A 23,683-nucleotide genomic window follows, 5' to 3' on the forward strand; every position below is an offset into this window, starting at 1 on the left:
AAAGGAAAATGAAACACATAACTTAAAAATTGTGAGGTGCAGTGGAAGTAGTGCTTAGAGGGAAATTTATGATATTGAGTGCAGGTATTAGACAATAAAAAAGAGCTAAAATCAATAACCTAAGTTTTCACCTTAGGAAACTAGAAAAAGAAGAGCAAATTAAATCCAAAGTAAGCAGAAGAAAAGAAATAATAAGAATTAGAGCAGAAATCAAGGAAACTGAAAACAGGAGTTCAGTAGAGAAAGTCAACAAAATCAAAAGCTGGTTCTTTGAAAAAGATAGGACATAAATCACTAATATAAGAAATGCAAGAGAGGACATCACTATAGATCCTATAGACATTAAAAGGATAATAGAGGAATACTATGAGTAACTCTATGCTCATGAATTTGACAAACTAGATGAAATGGACCAATTCCTTGAAAGAAAATTTGCCAAAACTCATACAAGAAATAGACAATCTGACTAGGCCTATATCTAGTAAAGAAATTGAATCCATAATTGATAACTTTCCAAAAGAGAAAACACCAGCCTTCACTGGTGAACTCTACCAAACATTTAAGGAAGAAATTATGCCACTGGTCTGCAATCTCTTCCAAGAAGCAGAGAAAATACTTCCTAACTTAAAATATGAGGCCAACATTACCCTTTACCAAAACCAGACATTGTAAGAAAACGACAGACCAGTATCCTTAATGAACATAGATGAAAAGATCTCTATCAAAATATTATTTCCTATGTACCAATAATGAACAAGTGGAATTTGAGATTAAAAACACAATACAATTTATATAGCGCCCCAAAACACAAAATATGTAGGTGTAAATTAATAAAATATGTACATGATCTAATGAGGAAAACTACAAAATTCTAATGAAAAAAATCAAAGAACTAAGGAAATGGAGAGACATTCCATGTTTATGGACAGAAAGACTCAATATTGTCAAGCTGTCTGTCCTTCCCAACTTGATCTATAAATTCAATGCAATCCCAGTTGAAATCCCAACAGTTATTTGTGAATATTGACAAACTGATTCTAAAGTTTATACAAAGAGGCAAAGGACCCAGAATAGCCAACACAATAATGAAGGCCAAGAAATTGACACTACCCACCTTCAATACTTACCATAAAGCAACAGTAATTAAAACAGTATAGTATTGGTGAAAGAATAGACAAATAGATGGATGGAACAGAATGGAGAGCTCAGAACCACCCTTCTCCTACACAGCCCTCACAAACATAGTCAACTGATCTTTGACAAAGGAGCAAAAGCAATCCAGTGGAGCAAAGTCTTTTCAACAAATGTTGCTGGAACAACTGAACTTCCACATGCAAAAAATTGAATCTAGACACAGATCTTACATCCTTTACTAAATTAATCAAAATGGATCATAGACCTAAATGTAAATTATAAAACCTAAAAATCTTAGAAGATAACGTAGGAGGAAGTCTAGATAACCTTGAGTATGGAGATGACTTCTTAGATACAACACCAAAGGCACGATTCATGAAAGAAATAATTGATAAGCTGGACTTCTTTACAATTACAATGTGTTTGCTCCATGGAAGTTTGCTCCATGGAAGACAATGTTAAGAGAATGAAAAGACAAGCCATGGGCTGGGAGAAAATATTTACAAAACACAATCTGATAAAGGATTGTTACCCAAAATATACAAAGAACTCTTAAAACTCAATAAAAAAAAACACACAACCCAATTAAAGGGCCAAAGACCTTAACGGACACCTCGCCAAAGAAGATATATAGATGACAGATAAGCATATGAAAAATGCTCAACATTATAAGTCATCAAGTAGATGAAAATTAGAACAACAATGAGATACCACTATAAATCTATTAGCATGGTCAAAATCCAGAACACTAAGAACGCCAAATGCTGGTGAGGATGTGGGGAAACAGGAACTCTCATTCATTGATACTGAGAATGCAAAATGGTACAGCCACTTTGGAAGACAGTTTGAAGGTGTCTTACAAAACTAAATATACTCTTATTATATGATCCTGTCATTGCACTCAAAATTAATCAAAAAATTTGAAAACCTATTTTCACACAAAAGTAGGCACACAGATGTTTGTAGCAGCTTTATTCATAATTGTCAAAACTTGGAAGCAACCAAGATGTCCTTCAGTAGGTGAATAGATAAATAAATTGTGGTACATCCAGTTAATAGACTATTATTCAGTGTTTTTAAAAAATGAAATATCAAGCCACAAAAAGACATGCAGGAACCTTAAGTACATATTTACTAAGTGAAAGAAGCCAACCTGTAAAAGCTACATACTGTATGCTTCTGACTATATGACAGTCTAGGACAGTCAAAACTATGGAGGCAGTAAAAAGATCAGTGGTTGCCAGGGGTTGGGGGTAATGGCATTAGTGACTGTTCCAGATTAGAGGAGAGTTGAGAGTTACATTACATAAATGCAATGTGAGATATCTGATTGGACTCTAGATCAAAAAAAAAAGAGAAAGGAAGGAAGAAAGGGAGGCAGGGAGGGAAGACGGGCAAGCTATAAAGAAGATTATTGGGACAATTGGAGAAATCTGGATATGTGTGTGTATTATGCTATATTATAGTACTAATGTTAAATTTCCTAAGTGCGATTAATACATGTGATCCTGCAGGAGATTTCCTTTCACTTGGGAGATTCATTCTGAAGAATTCAGGGGTTAACAACAGCACCAAGGTACTTGCTGGTTCTGGAATTCTAGAATTGTTGAATAAGTTTGTGTTCATACTACTCATTTTCATCCTGACTTTATTATATTATGTCCCTTTTCAGTTTTCAAAGGTATTAATATTTTTAGTCGATTTTCTCGCAGCAAATTTTCTGTATCTTTATGTCATTTTAATTATCTTTCTTTAGATGGTTTCTAACCTTATGGCCTTATGTCTTCCTTGAGGTATGGCGACTAGAACCACACAATATTTCTAATGCCGACATGCAGTACCATGGATAATGCTTTCTGGTACTCTTCCTTGCAGCACTTTGCATGAGTGTTTGGTACAAAAGCTCTTTTGGACAATGTTTTACAGGGAATAACCTAAAATGACAATAGATCCCCTGTCTAGCAGTCCATTTTAGGATCCTGCCATTTGATATCATTGGCTTGGCCCTTTTCTCCCCATAAAAGCTTACTATCAATTGAAAATTAATCAATTTTTATGTGTATTTGTATGCCCCATCACACTCTAAAAATAAAACTTGACTAGCTCCAGTGTTGACTCTGGGGACAGCAGCCATTAGGTCTGCTCTTCAGAAACTTACTAAATTCTTCCTTTGCTACTCTTTGTTTCTTCCTTACTAAAATTTACTCACCTGTAAGTCAAATAAAACATTGATTTTATGTGTATATGTGCCTTACATCTTGGGTACATACCTACCCATACACCTAAGTGTGTTTTTGGTACAAGAGGAATAACAAGTAACAGTACAGGCTGGAATGTAGTAAAAAGAACATGGGCTTTGGAACAAGACCAACGTCCCCCCGAATCCCAGTTCTGACTGGTTGAACCATGATACCTCTAAGGGCATCTATGGCCTCCCAGGCTGGTTGTAAAGAGAATGCATTACACTTAAAGTAGGTCTTCAGTCAATATTAGGCCTCCTTTTCTTCTTCCGTCTGATAAAGTATAAAAATAGTAATAACTAAACTTACTAAGCCCTTATTACGTACCTAGGCTGTGCGTGAAAAGGGATTTGTGCATACTAATAGCACAAGAGGCAGGAGACTGGCTAAGAGTAAGCGCTCTAGAACCAGCCTTCCTGGGTTCAATTCCTGGCTTTACCAATAATTAGCTTCAGGACTCAGGACAATGTTTAGTACAGTATTACTTGAATGTAAAATGAAGGGATAAAATGGTCACCATCTTTACTCTGTGCCTCAGTTCTCTCATCTTTAAAGTGATAAGATAACAACGGTATTTTCCTTGTGAGGGCTAAGTGAAATAAAATTTGTTATTACTTAAGAAATTGTACTTAATATATGTTAGCTTTTGTTATAAACAGTATTATTATCTCATTCAATCCTCACAGTAGCTCAGTGAGTTAAGTGAAATCACTTTTCTTATATTATTTGTGGGAAAATGATGATAAGTGAGGCAAAATAATTTGCCAACAACACTCAGTAAAAGCCAGAAATAGGACTTGATTCTTTATCAATGATATTAACTCTCAAATTTCTCCTTATTTCTCTCCAAGCCAATTTCTTATGGGGGTTGTTTAAATAGTCTGATATAGGAACTTGTCACAAGGCTTTTTGAAAGTTTAAATATAAATTTTCTCTTTAAATCTCCTTAGTCACGCTTATTTATCCCCTCAAACAACTCTAGTAAAACCAACAAACATCATTTCTAGTGCAGAAATCATGTTGACTCCTCCATGCTAAATTATTCTCTTTTCGCTATTCAGTTATCCTACCCTTTCACCAATAACCTCAGAAAGATTGCAAGGCTGACTGAAATTTGAAAAGGAGGTGTGAGTTTGGATAAATCATTTAATCTTTGAAAAGGTATTTGGACTAGATAATCTCTAGGGTTCTTCCAGCTCTAAAATTCAGTGATCCTACATACGGCATTGCCATAATTATGGATGTAGTAACACAGACCCTCTTTTCCATTTGCTATAGGGGCCCTGCTGAGGCACTATTCCATTTATTTGATATCTTATTTACATGTATGTTTGTTTTCCATCTGATTCTTTAGGGCACAAGATATAAGATGGAGACAAAAGATACGTAAGAAAAATGTACTAAAAAAGACAAGTTAAAGTTAAGTGGCAAGGAGGGGAATGACCTAAAGTCATTCACTTTAGGTTAGGCTTTCGTTTTCTTTTTTCTTTTTGTCATTATTTTCATATTGTGTGAACTTCTTTTAGTGACCATTTTATCCCTTCATTTTACATTCAAGTAATACTGTACTAAACATTCTGAAAGGGCAGAGCTGATATCCAAATATCACATGATATTCTGGTGTTTCTTTAAATACAGCACCTATTTTGTTTGCTTCCTTTCAGTGGGAAAACTATCAGTGGTTCCATGGGCCTCTGCTAGCCCTGTGAAGTCATGGTGAACTGGGGTCATTGTTGGGATCCATCTTAATATACCTCCAGAAATGACCATAGTTTGTTTATCTGATAAACACATTCCAAGAAAAAAACCACTGAATTTATTAAGTACCTGTTGTATATTCCGATTGTTGCATATAATGGGGATACAGAAATCCAAAATTCAGAGCCTGTCCTAAAAATTCTTAGTCTAGTCAGAGCAACATAAAACTATGATATACCTGAAAGCTGTGCTACAATAGCGACACACAGAAGACGTTCTGTGCTACAATAGAGGATGAACACCTAGAGGTTTGTTTTCTTGGAGGAGAGGTATACAGGGTTACTCAAAGAAGTGATGATTGGGGGTGTCTTGAAAACTGCGTCACAATTGGTCTCATTTTGAGATCAAGATTCCAGAAAGAGGGACCAGCATGTACAAGAAAATGAAAGAAAGGCATATTGGGGAAAATATTTTCATACAGGAGTTTAGAGTATTCCTGGTCCAGTGGGTAAAGGTGAGTGTGGACAGGTTGAGGGGGTTAGATTATGAGAGATCACACATGTCATGTTAAGGGTTGTCCAGGAGTTCATGATACATCATTGGATGGGGTTTAAGCAGTTGAATGGTATGACCTGATTTCTTAACAGCATACATTTCCAGTTATAAGAGAACTTCTTAGAAATGGTCCCAAATTACCATATCCAGCCAATCAATTTCCAGGGCTTAATATGGCATCTAGAATATGGTAGATGTTCTACAAATGTTTAAAATATGAGGTGGTAAATAAATGAATGAATCAATCAATGAAAGAATTAAGCTAGTCAGAATTTGTTTCTAGACTACATACCAAATTATTTACAGGGGTAATGATGGCATTTACTTTAAAGCAGGAAAGGGGGTGGCTGGAGGATAGATAGTAGAGGATTGTCCAAATGTGGATAATTATGAATGCTGGGAATCTGGTACCTGGGGATCATACTGCCATTTTCTTTACTTTTTTGGAATGTTTGATATTTTTCCACCACAAAGAGGTTTAAAAACTTCTCCCGAGTTAAGGAGACTTGATTTCTAGACTTCAAACATTAATGTGTTGATACATAAATACATTAGTTAAAAAGAATCAAATTTTTAAAGAATGATAATATATGTATGTATCCTGCAGCACTATACAGATTTTTGGCATCAGTGCAATTCTTGACCCTAGGTTTGTAAATTTTCAATCTAATTTTGACTTGAGATCTTCTTGACTCAAATCTCTCCATAGTTTATATTGTAGAACTGAAACTAATCTGTCAGAAATTAGTTAAACTTTTAAAAAAGATGGAAATCATACACTCGTTTCAAAAGGTGTTTCCAAAAATGCTTTCACATTAATCTATATCACCCTTGATTATTTCACAAAATTTTATGTTACTTTGTATTACTAAAAATAACAGTGGAATTTAATCCTGCTAGTATTCATCAAATATGAATCTTTTATACTAAAAGCAATTAGGTTAAAACACAAAAACAGTCTATAAGTGCTGTTCGTTTTTATTTCAGGAATGTGAATTCCTTGTAGTTAAAATCTGAATGGTATGTATAGCCATTGATTCATATCTCTTGTAGTCCATTCAATAAATTGTTATTGCTGCTAAATAAAGTCAGGTTTTAATAACTGATAATATCTGGAGATTGGCCAGACTATCACAGAAACCTCTGCTTTCCAGGTGTAGCCATCAGTGGGGGTCTCAGCTGCTTCAGATTAGCTCTCATCTCTACTGTCAGCCTCTAGTGAACAGGGCATCTCCATGTGTTGGACTAAAAGTACACAATGAGGGTCAAGCTGTAAGCCAGTGTTTAAATGATGATTCTTCAGCTGATGCACAGAATGCTGCAATGAGGATACTATAGCAGTAGAAATGGCACATGGAGACAAGGGAGAGATATTAAAGGTAGACTTTGGGTCCTTACGTCAACTCAAAAATTTTTGCCCAGGGAACAGGAAGATGGCTTCACAGAAGTAGTACAGGTCACTGGAACTTGTGACTGAAGTTCCTGTTTCTTTTTCATATTTAAAAAAATAAATTTCTATTAAAATATTCTCTTAGTAATAAAAAGAAAAAGAAGAGGCCACATGAGAAACTGGCTGATTGAAAGGGGAAATGACCTTTTTATTATTATCCTAATAAAAGAATGCAATATTCACAGGCATTAGGGAAAAATATCTTACCGTTGTTGTGCCATGGAAATTTGCCATTGTGTGTTCATCCCGGATTTCTTTTTCGAACATTTTTATGGGCATGATGGGATCTGGCTCTGAAAATGAAGTGAATTTCTGACCTAAATATTTCAAAGAGGTGAAGTTATGCAGCACCAGAGAGTGCTTCGAGTCAATGGCAGTCCTCTTCAGTCACTATTAGACTGGAAACTTCACAAGCTAGAGTCAGAAAGATGCATTAATTACTTCAAAAATAACTTCTAAAAAAATTAGTAATTCCTCTAACTCAGAAAATCTAATGTCTAAAGAGGCCACACTTACCTTGACTTTGGCAAAAAATACAGAAATAGGAAAAATTTTGTAACACAAAATTGTATATATACTTCACAAACAGAAAATGCTTACTGCTTGGCACTTTGTTTCTTTCCTTATGAAAAAGTAAAGGAAGGCTTTTTCTTCCCTCCTTTTCACACCAGGTGTGTAAATTGTTTCTCTAGTCTTTTGTAAAATAACCAGGAGGCTGAAAATAAGAGAGGTGGAAGATTTTAGTGTGCAACAGTTTCAACTATAAGAAATGAAGAATAGATTCATCTTCATATTTTTAGAGCTTTTAGGGTATATCCAAATTAATTATATATCTTAATTCCTATATTTGGTTTACCATTAGAACGAAAGTTTCAATGATGGAAGAGAAGGAAAATTTTATAGAGATGCTGAAAAAACTGAAAAGGTGAGGAAGCAGGGAAAGGTGAAACTCTTATACATACACTTACCCCAAACCCCAAAACAATGAATGACAAAACAAGTATAAAGTGTAACATGTGCAAACCAGAGAGGTGAGGATGGTAAGACAAAAAGGCAACATATTTCTTCGTTCTCATATGATACCACTTACTCAATATTCTTAAGAAAGATGTTTCTTAATGATATTCAGTGACAACACTTCTAATAACTGTTGAGAGGAAATAATACATATGTTCTTACCAGGAGATTCCATTTAAAGGCTATATTAGTTTTTCTATAAATCACTGTCAGTTGGAAGTTTGGATAAGCACGAAAAATTCCACTATAACCACTTAATATGCACCTTTATTTGTACGTGTTCAAATGTAAGCATGAAAACTTTGAATGCAATGGAATTTGTAGGTGTAATCTCAAAATCATATTCAAAGGTTCTCTTTTTTCTCTTAAATTTTTAACACACACATCTCATTTGAAAGATCTACTTGGTATCAATATTATTTTTAATTTTATAAATGTGTAACAGAACTCATTCTTTGGGCTAGTTAGCTAATCACCATTTCAACAAATAGGTATGATTATATCCATTGAAGGAAATAAAGCAACAGATGCATGAGTCAAGGGGATCTTTGCCAAGTATGTGTGTATATATGCATATATACGTATACGTATATACATATATATATATAAATGAAGGCAATTTACAAATAAGGTGGTATAATGAGACATGCCTTTCTATAGGAATTTAGAAAATGGAAACACCATTTTTGATTACAAAGTCAGCTTAAATCTAAATTGGCTTCATTCTCAATTTTGAGTTGGATCTTACTTTTTGTACGTCTTATTCTCATATTTGAATCTCAAGGCAGCCTTGTGGGCACTCTGGTGGTCAGATCTTATTCTTTTAAACAACCATTCTCTTTCTTCACCAACAGTGTCTGCTTTGGTGTCCTTGATTCTGATTACGTAGAAGTTCCTCACTAACTCGACAGACAAACTTCTCCCTTTCCATGAATAAAGTAATTTTTCTTCTTGGGGGTTCTCAAAGTTTATGAATTCAGGTACATATGAATGCAAGTGGCTACACTTTCTGTCCTCAAATTCCATCTTAGAATCACATTGATCATATATGCTTTATTTAATACACCACCACTAGCAACTTTTCAAGTCTCTGCATCCCTTCTCCTGAGTCTACCTTCACTTCTTCCACTGTTCCCTGTTCGATAAAGCCCACTCTCAATCCATTAGACATCATCATATAATAGAACATGCCTACAGACTTCTCCTTTAAGTTTCCTGCCATCCGGAACAGCTCTTTCTACTTCATCCACCGTGTTGCTCCAAATCTTGGGGGAATGTGTTCTAAAATTGTTTTTCTCCTTTAATCTTTGTAGCCGTACTGTGAACTCATGAAGTGATGGGTGTGTATGTGTGTGTCTATATATACATGTTTTTTTTTCAACGAAGATATGTATTTCTCCTTATCATGCAAACTAAGACATTTAAAAATCTAAGCTACTAGAATAATTTAATTTGGAGGAAAAAAAGTTGAGTGGTAAATTACTAATAACATTTAAATAAGTAAGGGATTATATGATTGTTGATAACCAGCTAATCTTTGTTACAGATTAAAAGGTTTCTCAGTGAGATATAAGGGAGACAATACAAAGTGTTAAATAATGAGTTGGCTTACTGAAGTTGGTTCTCTCTATTCTTTCTGTAGCAGCCAAATAGTATATCTACTTACATGGTTCAAATCTGATATATATTCAAGCTTTGTGAAGGAAGAAGAATATGTGTGTTGAGAGGGAGAAAGTCAGACCAACATGGACAAAACCAATATTGGGGAGCAATCCAGAAGGAGGAAAGTGGTGTGTAAAACAACACTCTTTTGACAATTGTATTTTGTTGTTAGGGCAGATGAGGATTAAAAAAGAATGTGGTTTTTGAAGAAGAGTGTTTTCTACTTTTCCATTTCTACACTTTATAGGACAAAGCCTTTGCTATTAAAAAAAAAGCATAATATCACACACACAAAAGATTTAATATATAATCTTAAAAGTTGTAATTGTAAAGTTTTTTTGAGTTCACCATACAAGTGGGAGCAAACTAAATTTCATAAATGTGGTTGAATCTTTTTATTTATAAACTATCCCATCTTGTTCCAGAAAGAACTTGAATGGCAGCATTTGATTATTTCATTAGAATAGTAACTTATCACAATCAAGACAGACTTTCTGTTAAATGTTTATCTTGTTTCATGTGTTGCCAAGTGAAGCAATGAATTGCACAGGAGCTTTTACATTTCACGAAGTTTGTAATCTCCTAGACACTGTATTATACAAAAACAGTAGTTGTTGGCTTTCCAAACTTTTACTATTTTTTTAGCCTTCTTATAAAAAAAAAAGGTATGAAAATCTTTTAAAATTGACATTTTATTTTTGAAGTCCATGAAAAAGTTAAAATAAACAAATAGAAATGGATATAGATGAAATTTGAACTATCCTTATGTGCAAAAGTTAGCTGAGAATGCCACTGCCCTGGGAACTAAAATTTAGGACTTCAAAGTAAGATTTTCTTCCTATTTGATATGTGCTGACTTTTTGTGTACACATGCACAATACATGACATAATAAACCCTATAGTTAACTGATGATGTCAGATTCCAGAAATGTTTTATGTTTAAAGAAATTAAAATGTTATAAAGGAGTATTTGTCACATTTGAAGAACTAAGTAGAATTCAAATTAACATCTATTGTTAAAAACAAATAATTTATTTGGCTGAAAAGAAGTTTTAATTTTTAGCAGGTAACCTACATTTTCTTATAACAGACTGATAGCTATAAATTAGTTCAAAGGCAGGCTCACAACTATCTTCAAATTAGGTCTTTGAAAAAGAAACTATAAACATTGTCAAAGGTTAGTCAAAATGACAGGAACATCATATTCAGAAAATTTAGAAGGAAATTTTTCCTTAAAAATTTTTTAGGAGCTAAGTACTAGTAGCATACTTAGGAAAAGCTTCTAAATGAAAAGCATACATGAGATATTCATACTAGCTTTCCATATTTCCATACTACTCACAAGATATATATAGAAAACTTTACCCAGAGTAATATTATATTCCATGTCATAATTTGGTTTCTTTTCCTTAGCAAGGATAAACATCTATTAGTAAGAATCAGACTAATGCAAACATTTTAAAAATCACAAAATTCTAACTATAATGTTTAGTTCCTAAAAAATCTGTTTATTTGAAGAACATCGTAATGTAAAAACATCACAATTATTTGAAGAATATGATACTTTTTTAAAAGTTAAGATAAAATAGAAAGCATGTGTCACGGAAATAAACAGAATTGCAAAAAGGCATATTAAATGTCCATCTTTTCAAACCTAACCATCTAGAAGCAAGCTACTTTACCTATCATAGTTACAATAGAACTAATGTCTTTAAAAATGCAAATATTTTTAGTACTTGAAGGATAGCCATTTCAATAAATAACAATGACTCTGATAACCCTACAGCAATAGGACAAGTCATGGTAACTTCCCTTTTTAAAAAAATTTGGTTAAGATTTTTATAAAAGGCAATTTTTACATCCTATTACTCCAAATAGGTTTAGGTGTTTTTTTCCTCTTTCTCACATGTACGGTGATTTCTGGCTGTTTCAGTACAAGGCATCACACCGGTGCAGTCTTGCAATGCAGCCCAAGGCAGTTGCAGCAAGTATTTCCCACTAGGAATGTAAGGAGCTAGGAGGGTACAAGGGTTGAGGAAGCAATCTAGAAAACCACAATGCAGCTTGTTGGTCCTTTCCCCATAAATAACCTTTTTAGACCACGTCCATAAAATGCAGTTTATTATCTAAATTTTTTAAGGAGACTCTTTTGTTAAATGTTAACAAAAGAACGACTATCCTAGTTCCCTTTAAAATGCAATCCTTAAAAAAAAAATCAACTCTCAAGTCTTTTTGAAAAGTGCTTAAATCCTCTGGAGATAAATATCACTTGGTGTCCTTGTTTCCTAACAAATGGCTTTTTCCATTGTTTCCATTAATTTCACCCATATTCGTTTTTTAAAAAACAAGGCCCTTATCCTCATCAGCAAAAGACAGATGTATGATTTAGCATATAAAACCGGTAATTACATACTAATTTATGAAAGATTAATTTTTTTCTCTTTTCGTCAGTCTCCAAGAAGTCTTCCCGTGATCAACTGTAAACAGGAATGGTTTACACCTCAAATTAGAAGCCATTAATTAGCATGACGAAGTCAACTGCAATATACACAGATAATTTAAATTATTTAATCACCAATCACCTTGGCTAAAAGCGTACTATACTCTTTCGTTATCCTTCGGTACGTTATTGATCTGTCAGTATATTACCTCTAGATCAGTTAGAGATAAATATTAACGTTCTTTCCTTTCGCTCAGGTTTACATTATTCCTTCTTGTAAACACTTAGAAAAGCTTTAAGGTTCTTTAATCCCAAATCCCTAATTAGCTATTACTAGCCTTTTTGTAACGAGGAAAAAGAGTATCTGAAGTACAGATCAGGAGTTCGCTTTGCCCATATAACAATGAAAAACATTTTTAAAATGTACGCTTAAGGCAATGGCAGTAATAAAAGACACGAAGAGGTGGCTTCAGCAAATAACGGGCTTGCAAACGCAAGTGCTCAACAAAAAGCGCCTGAACCTCTATTGCAATATACAGCACTCCAATAAATTACACAACACTTTGCATAGGCTGCAGAAATAACGCAGGACAAGACTTACACAGATGCCAATCCGCAGCATTTATACACATGCACATGGCAAGAGAGAAACCAAACACTATCATTCAACTCGGGCAGGGTAGCGCGATCCCGAGTTTGCCCAGCGTGAGAGTGCTCTCTGCGTGTGTGTCTGTGCGCGCGCGTGAGAGTGAGACCCATCCTCGGGGCATTTCCCCTCTTTGGGCAGTTTTGCTTCATTTGTTTCCTATTTCTGCTACATGGAAACTAACTTCCATCTCAGCCCCAGCCAGCGCCGCTGAATAGAGCCTGTGCTGCGGCTCCGTGTGCGTCAGATCCCTCCGCGGAGCCGTCCCCGGCCCCCTCCCTCCCGAGGTCGGCCTCCACAGAGAAAGCGCCTTCCAGCCAACCGGTGGCTCCGGCTCCGACATCTTCGACTGGAAATAAATAAATAAATCGCACCTTCGGTCGGGGAGCCGCGGGCGGGGGTCTCGCCGCGCCGGCTGCGGGGTCGCCGGGGCCGTGGGGTCGGAGGCACTCCTTTTTCTGCGCCGGGGGCGGGGGCGGGGGCGCGGGCGCGGGCCGAGGACAGGCCGAGCCCGGGGCCGCGAAGGCGGCGGACTCCTTTCTGCGGCGGAGGGATCCGTGGCGGAGGCGGCGGCGGCGCCTGTAGCCGCTGCCTGAGAGTTGTTGTTTCCTCCTCCTCCTCCTCCGCCTCCGCCGCCGTTGCTTGAATGGTGGAGCCGAGGCTCGGCTCGTGAACACACAGTGACAGCTATAGGGCAGGCGGCGGCACCATCCCCGCTTCCACTCGGCGGCGGGGTGTCCCGCCGGCGGCCCCGAAGTGACCCATAAACATGTCTTGTGAGAGGAAAGGCCTCTCGGAGCTGCGATCGGGTAAGTCGGGGGGCTGCCGGGGCCGCTGGCACCGGGCGATGCCGCCCGCGGTCCCCCGCCCCCCGCCGCCCGGCTGCTCAGCCTGTGTGTCTCCCCGTCCCTCTCTCCCGCGCAGAGCTCTACTTCCTCATCGCCCGGTTCCTGGAAGATGGACCCTGTCAGCAGGCGGCTCAGGTACGGCGGCGCGCGGCGCGGGCCGGGCCGGCGCTCGCCGCTCGCGGGCGTGGGGGAGGGCGGCGGCGGCGGCGTTGGCGGCGGCGGCGGCGGCGGGGCCGCGGCCCGGGGCGCGGGGCTCAGCTCTCCCCGCTTTGTTGTTGCAGGTGCTGATCCGTGAGGTGGCCGAGAAGGAGGTAAGGGCGGCGGCGGCCCGCCGCGTCCCGCCGCCGCGCGGCCGCCCCTGGGCCGCTGCGCCGCCGCCGCCGCCGGGGCGCGGGGCGCGGGGCTCGGGGTCCCAGGCGGGGCGCGGGGAGGGCGGGGGAGGGGCGCGGGCGGGCCGGGGCCGGGGGCCGGGCTCACGGGGCGTCCTCTCCCCGCAGCTGCTGCCCCGGCGCACCGACTGGACCGGGAAGGAGCATCCCAGGACCTACCAGAATCTGGTGAGACATTCACGTCGCGGAGCAAAGAAACTTTTCCCCGAGTCGAATAAAAATTGAATTTCCCGCAATTTTTTTACAGAGACAAAAACTTGGCCCCAGAACCTGAAAGCTCCGAAGGCCACGGGGAGGGTTGGGAGGCTGGCGCGGGGGTTGCGGGGGGCAGTGGCCGGGGAGACCCGCACCCCGGGGCCGCAGGGGCTGCCGACAATTTATTTGTGATATTTTGTTAATGTGCTAGAAATAAAGATACGTCATGAGTGTTGTGCAGTGCAAGGCCGGAGGAGGAGGGGCCGGCGCGCGCGTCCGTGCGGGCGCGGGGGCGCGCGCGAGGCGGCGGCGGCGGCGGCGGCGGCGCGAGGAAGGAGGGCGCGCTCGCTCGCCTGCTCGCTCCGCACGCGCGCTCGGCTCGGCTTTCTCCTGCCGCACACAATAGCTGGTGACTAACTGCTCCGAAGTGGCATTAGCATTTCACAAGCCGCCTATTCAGCCGCTGCGGAACCGTGGCAAGACGTTATTTTTTTTCCTCTTCCGTTTCTGTGGCTTTCCTTTACCTTCAGAGCTAGGTTTTTTTTTTTTTTTTTTTTTTCGTCGGAGGGGTTCGGCCGGCTGATGGTCGTTGGCCAGCGGGCGCATCTTGCATCTACGGAAGCTTTTTTCGCAGAAGTGTAAAGCGTGTAACACCCTAAAGCCAGAAGTTTAACAGGCTTTTTTTCATTTTGCTAATTTTCGCGTTAGGCCCCTCGTTAAATTAAAAGCTGCTATTGGAGGCCCCTGAAGAGTGTTGATTTTTTTACACGTACACTTACTGTGGAGTGGCGATTGGCAAGTAAAAGTTTTTCAGTTTTACAGCGGGATGTATTTTGTTAGTCGCTTGAAAAATACCTCTCTTAATTTTGTGGGTTTCCGAATTGAGTATTTTAGTCATTTCTGAAAATTGATTTCTAAAAGTGGTCCTGACCCCTTGAGTGTTGTGAATGGAACAGTGGGGTATTTGTATTCGGGAGTTCTGCTTTTCGTGTTAATTTCTCCTCCTCCTCTGATTTAGGTTGTATGCGTATGTGTGTGATGTGTGTGTTAAAGCAGTCACTGGGGCACATCGAGCCTTTGAAATTTATGCAGTGCATTGATTTTTCGGAGACATGTTTGCAGCTGATGTTTTAAGATAGTTATAATGTTACTTCAAGAGGGCTTCTGAAAGCATCAGGAAGTTTCAGCTAGCTTTGAACGCCTTCAGCGAGATTGAGGAAGGCATGACATGATTTTTGATGGCTCCTGTTTCATTTGCATATAGAACATCTAACTTTTGTGTCTAAATGTGTTATGATTTAGTATAGGTTGTTGGTAAGTGCTCACAGCTATTGAAATAAGCAAGCGTACTTAGGTTTAGTTAAATGAATAGAGAGTTAACAGCGCATTCATTTCCATACTGTTAGTTTTTCAAGTACGTAGTGATTTCAACTAGTCTTATTCAGTACTTGGCTAAAATGAATGGAGTTTGAAGCAAACTCCAAGATTCAATAACAGCAATGTTTAATTTTTAGGTTTGTAAATACTTGACAAAATCTTAAGTGGATTTCCATGTATTTCTTGTTATTTAAAGAATTATCATAAAGATAATATTCCATTTTTAAGAACTGGACAGACAGAACTTATCTTTGCCTCTCTTTTAACCACACCCATCTTTGCGTTTTATAAAACCCCACAAACCCCAAGTCACTAAAGGTTGCTGTGTTCTTTTTAATGTGGAGACTATTGGTAACGCTATTTTTATGTCTTTTAAATGAAGCGGCCAATGGTATCTGGCCAAATTATGAAAATGTCTAGTCCTTGTAGGAATATCATTTTGTTTTCCAATAAAAACAGGGTTACCAGTGTTTTTCAGCTTTTTTTGAGCGAGTTTCTTACCTCTCAAATATTAGTAAAATGAGTTTATATTCCTAGTCTCTTTATCAGACTTGACTTAGGATACCATAAGCAGTGTCTTTATCAGTGTGTTATTTATCAAAATCCACCTATTTTGTATGGAAGTGTCTTTTCTTGCTTAGAGTGTTTTCAGACCTTTTTACCAGAGCAGTCATGTTGGCACGCTCATGAGATAGTTAAGAATTCTCATTAGACTTCAGGGTTCTCTGGCTCATTTTCTCATTTCGTTCGTTCAGCATATTACTCACTCTGTATCAGCTGGATCCGAGGCACCATTTGAGGTACTTTCATACCCATCGAACTATATATCGAGGTGTGTGGTATTTGGTTTAATTTTGTTTGACTTTTGGTTGACATTTAGTTAGCCCTAAAGATATTTTAGAACACTAGGTATTTAAGTACGTTTTTGTTTAATAGTAGGATTTTGAAATTTTATGGTGAGCTAGGTGAGCACATGCAAAGTCTCTTGTACATCATTCTCTGTTGTCTTAATTTATTCCTGAGACTGAAAAAAAGTTTTATTTTGTGTCCTATTAAATTTAATTTACATAATGTTGGTTTGAAGATTATTTTGGTGAGTGAAGCCAAAGTTTGAAGATTATTTTGGTGAGTGAAGCCAAAGTAATAACTATTGTTTGTAGTTTCAGTAGTGTTTACCTCTACCTGGAAATTTTGTTGCTGACGTTAACCGATAAATTGGGTAATATTTTAAATGGTTTTAAATGGGAGAATTTGTATGTCAAATTGAAATTTTTAGAGAACCTCAAATTACAGCTATTTAGGATGGGGTATAATATTTGTATTTGTGAGCTTAAAACACGCATAGATCAGCATCTGCAGTCAGGCTGCAGATAAAATCACAGTGGTTGAGTTTTGACCAAGCAGAAAGTGGAGTTTTAAGAGCAGTTTAAAAGTTTACGGAGTTGAAATAAACGTATTATTATTTTTTTAAGTGTCATTGGTAAAGGTATTGTTAAACAGGATTATGGTTATTGCTGTCTATCTTAAGACTTAAAACATTTTTAAAAGTGGATGGAATTTGATAGGAAGTTAAAGGGTTTAAAAATTTCTTTTGGCTCAGTGGTATATGTTTAATCAGATTTTCTATTTTTAAAAAGTATGAGGTTGCTTTTAAAGTAAAAGGGCATTTTTTAAGCTTTCATTAGAACTCTTATTTTTTTAAAAGGAATCAAGCGTAAGGAGGCAACTTTACAGAATAAGAAAACAACTAATTTTTGGACAAAGAAAGCTTTGTCATTTATTTATTTCTTAGTTTGAATAGTGAAATTAGTTGGTTTATTAAGTTTCGCTCTCTAGTTGTCACCTTAAGTAGTGGCGACATAATTTAAGTTGCATATTTATGAGATCTTGAGGCGGAATTTATAAGCGTTTTTTGCCAGATTTGGGACTCTGATTACATTTCTTGCCTACGAGGCATTATTTTCCAAAACTGTGTTCTTGTTTTGCTAATCTGTTATGATATAATAATTATTATTTTTTGTAGTGGTGTTTGCTTTTTAAAAAATGATTGCACTTTATTAGAAATCTTTGTATTCAAGGGAAAGGATTGGGAATCAGGAGACTGCGGGTTGTGATCTTAGCCCTGCCTACAGTTAGCCTGCAGGTTAACCTCTGGCAAGTCAGGAATTTCTCTGGGCCCCTGTTATCTCTTTCTTGTCAGATAAGCGAATTGAAATCTGATTTTTGACTAGAAGTCGCAATGCATTGTTTCTAAGAGCTCAGCTTTTTCATTTTGGAGTTTCATTATCTAAAACACAGAAAAGTAGACTTAGACAAATCATGCATTTTAGTAAATTGTATAAATGCTTTTTGTAGTGCTGTTCTTAGTTTGTAGAATCATTTCTCCTTGAAAAGAGGAAGATTTTTGAGACACAACCACTTTGTAGACTACCTCTTTATAATTAATATGTTTTCACCATGGTTTAAGTACTGGTTTTCATAAATTATTGGCCGTCTTAAATTCAGAGATGAATAGGAACCATAAATAGGATTTTCTTAAGTGTTTATTTAGAGTATGCTGATTAATGTGAAAGTTAAGGTATAAAACCTAGGAGACCAGTTTTAGAAAAAAAAAAGATAACATATTAAATGTTTTTGAATCAGGGATTCCCATTCCCATTAAAGATAACATAGTACTGTCAAAATTTAACCAGTATCAATTTTGGAGGGGGGTGGCATATAATGAATTAAATGTGTAGTAGACTTATCATTTCCTTTTTTAATAGAGTATCAGTGAAATAGTAAGCTTTGCTTGGTAGTCTCCATAACACGGTTTTCGTGTCTCATAATCATTATAATGAAGAAAAAATGTTAGGCGTGAAGGGAATAGTACATATTGATGGGCTGAAGTAGGCAAATCTTCATCCTTTCTTATACATGCAGTTATTCTATTGATACTTATACCATTATTTTAAAGAGTTTGAGGCATTTACAAAAATTTTAAAATAAATACCTGTTAAATTCTTAATACTCCTGAATAATTGTAAAGTGGCATGAATATAAAGGGGGAGTTGGATTATCCCCTCCCAAACTGCACAGTGGTGTTTTATGATTGTTATGAGGCAGAAAAGTACTGTTGGAGTCTGTTTCCCGATCTGTACAATGGGTTAATAATAGCTCCTACTTTGTAAGATTATGAGAGTAAAAACTGACTGGTACAAATCAAATACTATGTAAGGGTTTGTGTTTGCTATTATCAGAACTTTAGTAGTAGTAGAAAGGTTGTTCCTACTATAGCTTTCTAACATTTTATAAAAATTTAAGAAAAAACATTTTTATTTCAGAAACAAGTATGCATAACTTTCTGAATATAGTAGTTGCCATATAAAACCGGCTGCTTAAAACTTTAGAAGGTACTGGTAGTATAGTTACTTTGTAGATTCAAGTACAAAATAATTAAGCCTAAGATACAAAGAAAAAAGTATAGTAAATATCAAAAATAAATCATTTTTAAAACATTGTGGGTAGATTTCTAGAAAAATTTTGTTGGTCTGTATAGTGATTCTAACTATGACTGTATTTGTGGAACAGTTAACATTAAGAAATGTTTGGGTGGTTGAAATATGCAGAATTGATTAGAGGATATATGAAGCTCTTCCTTTTGGTCATGATCAGATGGCACTTAGGAATATGTGAAGGGAGCTTGGCTGTTGCATCTGGTTCCTTCTGTACAGAGATTTTTGTAATTTAAAATCATCACAATAGTTTGTAGTTTTGGAAATAGGAGGAGATACTTTGTTTTGTAATGTGGCTTAAAGGTATTTCTGTTTTAAGCAGAGTTTTAAAAGGACCGTTTTGAATTTATTCTTAAGTGAGTATTTGGTTAAATAAATCCTATGAATGTCAGTCTTTTAGTCCATACAGAATTTCTTTGTCAGATAGACGAGTTTTTTGTTTCTTTTGTCTAGAAACTTTTCTCACCTCTTGCAGCCATTCTTCTTTTTCCTCGATTTTGTGGTTATCTATCATATCACTACAGAATTATAGCAAATAAAATTGTATTTTACCCAACTTATTTTGGACAATACCAGGTAGGTGAATTTCATTCTTACTAGTAGTTTCCACATAGAAGTTTTAGAATTCATAGAAAAATATCCCTAGTACTAAGCAAAGTGGCCATTAGTTAACAGAGTACTAAGTATATACATTTAGAATAATTTCGTATTTTAATGTACTTCCCTTTCAGGAAAGAAAGTCAAGCATTAAAATGAGTGTATTAGAGGAAAAGATTTTAACAGCAAATTTGTTTAGAATACTTCAGTTGCTTTTGTAATTGTACTTAAAAGTGATAAAGACTATTATATAATAGGAACCAAATTGAAAATTCTGGAAGTTTTAAATGTGTAAAGTTTCTGTCTTGTTTGTGAGAACCTCTGTTGTTGACATATGAGTAATTTGTGAAAACAAATTATTTTGGAATTAATAAATACGTTGTTGAGTATATGGAATATAGAGGAGGGTAAGCATTTTATAACAGGTTAGGGAAAATGAAAATTTTTTTTTCATTATGGCATTTGAGAATTCAGGGTACTAAAAATAAAAAATTGTGGTATTGAAATACAAAAGTTTGAGAACCTTTGGTCACTACGGAGCAGGGAGACATTAGATGTGAAGCCGGTCCACCTTTAGTTATTTGCCTCACACACATGTACACACGTATATGCACATACACAAAAGCGGCCTTATTTAAGCTCAGGGATCACAGATAATGAAAAGGATGGTTGGATGAGAAGTTTTTGATATTAGGAAAATTGGGGTAGCAACATTGGTGTAATGCAGTTTCTGCTTTAGTTAAAACTCATTTAAATTGTAAGAGGAGAGAGGTTTGTAGTATAAGGCTTAAGTTATTCATGGCAACATGGGTGATAGCAGCCTGCTGCAAAGGAAGCACATAAGGAATCCGTTTATTCTGGGCTCCAGATGGCTGTGGTCACAGTAGCATGACCCGTTTGGTCTCTGTCTGGATAAAGAACAGGCACATAGCCTGTCTTGCCAGAGGTTATAGTATAAATGCAAAAAATACTTACCTTTATTTGTGTCACTTGATTCTGGTTTAGTTTTGGGGTGTGGAAGTACTGAATTCTAGTCAACTTGGAGAAATATGCATTTTCTGAAACAACTTTACACTGCCGTTATATGTGTGATGTTAGTTATTTTGAGTATGGTGTTTGAAACTGAAACATTACTAAAAATGAAACTGATTGTTCTCTTAAGATTATTTATATTGGCGTTTTAAGAATAAACAGTTTAAGAATTTTTAATCTTAAAATTAATAGACAATAACTTTTTCAACAGAATCATAGGTTTAAGTTTTAAATTATACTTTAAGTAAAATAATGTTTTAAAGAAGATTTCTTATTGCACAGATTTTGCTTAGCAAATTTGACTTGATTTAAAAACAGAACTTCAAAATGTTATTTTATAAAGTTAAACTTTGTCATTTTGTTGTGTTTTAAATTATTTTTTATAGAGCATCTTTACTTTGTGGTTTGTGGAAACCTTAATTCTGGATAGAGTTTTGGGTTTTTTTTTAAACAAATATAGTCAAATTGTAATGAATAAAATTTGGAAGAGCAATATTGCATTTTATTTATTTGACAAATATGTATTGATAATTGCATTGATAATTCTAACTGAATTATTATCTAAGTGAATTCTTAGGTGGTTGACCAAATTCTGAATATAAGACAGTCCTTTGAGCATGTTTATTCATAGTTATTAAGAGTAAATAGACCACCAAGATTAATTTTGAGACTTAGTAAGATTCTATATTAATTTTATTATACTCTAAGTACAAATAAGTCATAAGCTTGTAAGAGTCCTAAGAATTGTTACCCAGCTTAGAAGATTTGACTTGAAAAATGGTTACATGGGTTTTATTTAAGTTTGGTAATCATAGAGCCTGTTTGACAGTGTGGGGGAAACTAAAGTTGAGAGAAGGAAACTATAGTGTTATAGAAATAACACTAAACTCGGAATCAGAAGACCTCGGTTTGATTACTGTTTCTCCTACTTTCTAAATGTGTGACCTTAACCTTTGGGCCTCAGTTTTCTTTACCTGTGAAATGAGGAAAATACTTAACCTTATTTGCTTGTGAAGATAAATAAATTTTGAGCATACTTGGCACAGAGTAAGTATTCCATATTTTTTTCCTATGTGGAAAAACTATTACAGTTTTAAAAAAATGCTCAGAAAATGTAAACTTGTTTTAAAAAGTGTAGATATAATTTAACCTGCACTTTGTAATAATGGTAACAGATTTATAAATTGTAAGTTTAGAAGTTTTGAGAATTTTAGGGACTGGATTTTAGTAATAGGCCTTATAGAGTGATTAAACAGTGAATAGTGTTTTTAAAAATTTATGATTTTGTTTATATGCTAGAATAGACCTAAAAATAAGAACTATATTCCATGAAGCTGACCTTTTAGAGCTCAGAACCATAGTAGGAAGCAGAAGCAACTAGCCTATCAAATCTGAAAAAAATTGTGAGAAAACAGATGTGGGAGATCTGAAAAACTGTTTTAGAACCAGTCAGGTGTTTGGGACCTAGGGATAAAGTAAAGAGCCTGGTCAAATCAGATCGTTTTGGTGCCAAACATTAGGTGGATCTTATTTTCATTAGGACTTCTTAATTACATCCTAGAGGAAGGACTGGCATTTCTAGGTCTCACCGGTAAATCAAGTAGTTGGAATGAATATATTGATCTAAGCTCACTTTTAAAAGGTCCTTAAAAAGATATCCAGGTTTTTTTTCTCTGTTTAGGTCTAGAAGGATTTTTTTTCAACATGAAAGGTCAACTTCTAAAACATTTCTTTCTGGCTCACTTTAATGCATATGTTGAAAACTATTCAAAATGTCTAATTTATAGCTTGCTTGCACATTGATATATACATATATTTGAGGCAATAGGTACTTTGGAGGGGAGGTAGGGGACGGGCTGTATGATTGTGGCTCTGGAGTTAGATTGCCTTGGTTTGTCTCATCTCTGCCATCCACTAAATGTGTGTGACCTTGGGAGGGTTCTTTTATCTTTTTGTGCCATCATTTCTTTATTAATGGGAATAATAATAGAACATACCTCTTACGGATATTAAAATCATTAACTCAGCTTTTTCATGTAAAACAACAATTACCACAAGGCCTAGCATTTAGTGTGCAGCCAGTATGTGTTAGCTATGTTAGTATTATTAATATTCATCACACTTTACCATTTGGTCATACTTTTTTGTGTTGAATATCTTCAAGAGCTTGAAAGCAGCTCTGGTCCTGAAAAGTAATGGACATATTAGAATTGAGAATGTCAAGTTTTGTTTTGTTTTTCCTTAATAATAGTGTATGGACAATTACTGAAAATCCAGATATAGACATTTTTGGATAAGGGATTTTATTACAATATTGTTTTGACTTTACCTTTTAATTATTTCCTAGTAAATTAAAAGTTCATTCAGACTAAAAAGCTTAAGTTAATATTAAAGATACAGGGTTCTTAATAATTTGAAAATTAAAAATCACATATGTATAGCCATGAATGAGCTATTTTAATTTTTTAAAATTTGTTTTTGTTTTTACATTTTAAATATTGACCATAAATATATGGATTAATATTCATGAAGAATAATGTTGAGAAAAAGATAGTACCAAAAAATAATTTTTATTCATTTTTTAAATTATGTATTGGGGATGTGTGTATATATATGATGCATCTAGGAATGAAAGCTGATGGTCCCTGTTCTCATGTAGTTTACGGTAAAGTGGAGAAGAAAAACATTAAATCATTACATTGTTAAAGGTATAATCACGAACTGGTACATGAATTAAGGAAAAGTCACCAAAGACTGTTCACCTAAGATAATGTACCTAAACTGAATAGGGTGAAGGAAAACAAAGGAAGTTCATTGAAGGGAAGATCTGAAGCAAATAGAAGAGTTATCTGGGCAAGGGGATGTGGGGAAATGCTGAGAGTATATACCACATGGAAAAGCCTGACAGG

At 36.3% G+C, this 23,683-nt stretch overlaps 2 protein-coding genes across 4 annotated transcripts in view; one reads left to right on the top strand and one right to left on the bottom strand.

Moving 5' to 3' along the window:
* LOC137204902 (uncharacterized) overlaps positions 1-13,613 on the bottom strand; it is a 49,658-nt gene extending 36,045 nt beyond the window's left edge. Inside the window, exons 1-3 of the mRNA XM_067702903.1 lie at positions 13,551-13,613; positions 13,217-13,508; positions 7,285-7,370 (exon numbers count right to left, since the gene is read on the bottom strand). Coding sequence (XP_067559004.1) covers positions 7,285-7,370; positions 13,217-13,508; positions 13,551-13,613 — 441 coding nt within the window. The remainder of the gene's footprint in view (positions 1-7,284; positions 7,371-13,216; positions 13,509-13,550) is intronic.
* Positions 13,396-23,683, top strand: part of PHIP (pleckstrin homology domain interacting protein) — a 127,153-nt gene continuing 116,865 nt past the window's right edge. For all 3 annotated transcript variants that reach the window (XM_067702731.1, XM_067702732.1, XM_067702733.1), the window contains exons 1-4: positions 13,396-13,651; positions 13,767-13,825; positions 13,972-14,001; positions 14,188-14,247. In XM_067702731.1, the coding sequence (XP_067558832.1) occupies positions 13,612-13,651; positions 13,767-13,825; positions 13,972-14,001; positions 14,188-14,247 (189 nt within the window). In that variant the 5' untranslated portion in view covers positions 13,396-13,611. The remainder of the gene's footprint in view (positions 13,652-13,766; positions 13,826-13,971; positions 14,002-14,187; positions 14,248-23,683) is intronic.

This window comes from Pseudorca crassidens, chromosome 13, assembly GCF_039906515.1.
Source record: "Pseudorca crassidens isolate mPseCra1 chromosome 13, mPseCra1.hap1, whole genome shotgun sequence".
Taxonomy (NCBI): domain Eukaryota; kingdom Metazoa; phylum Chordata; class Mammalia; order Artiodactyla; family Delphinidae; genus Pseudorca; species Pseudorca crassidens.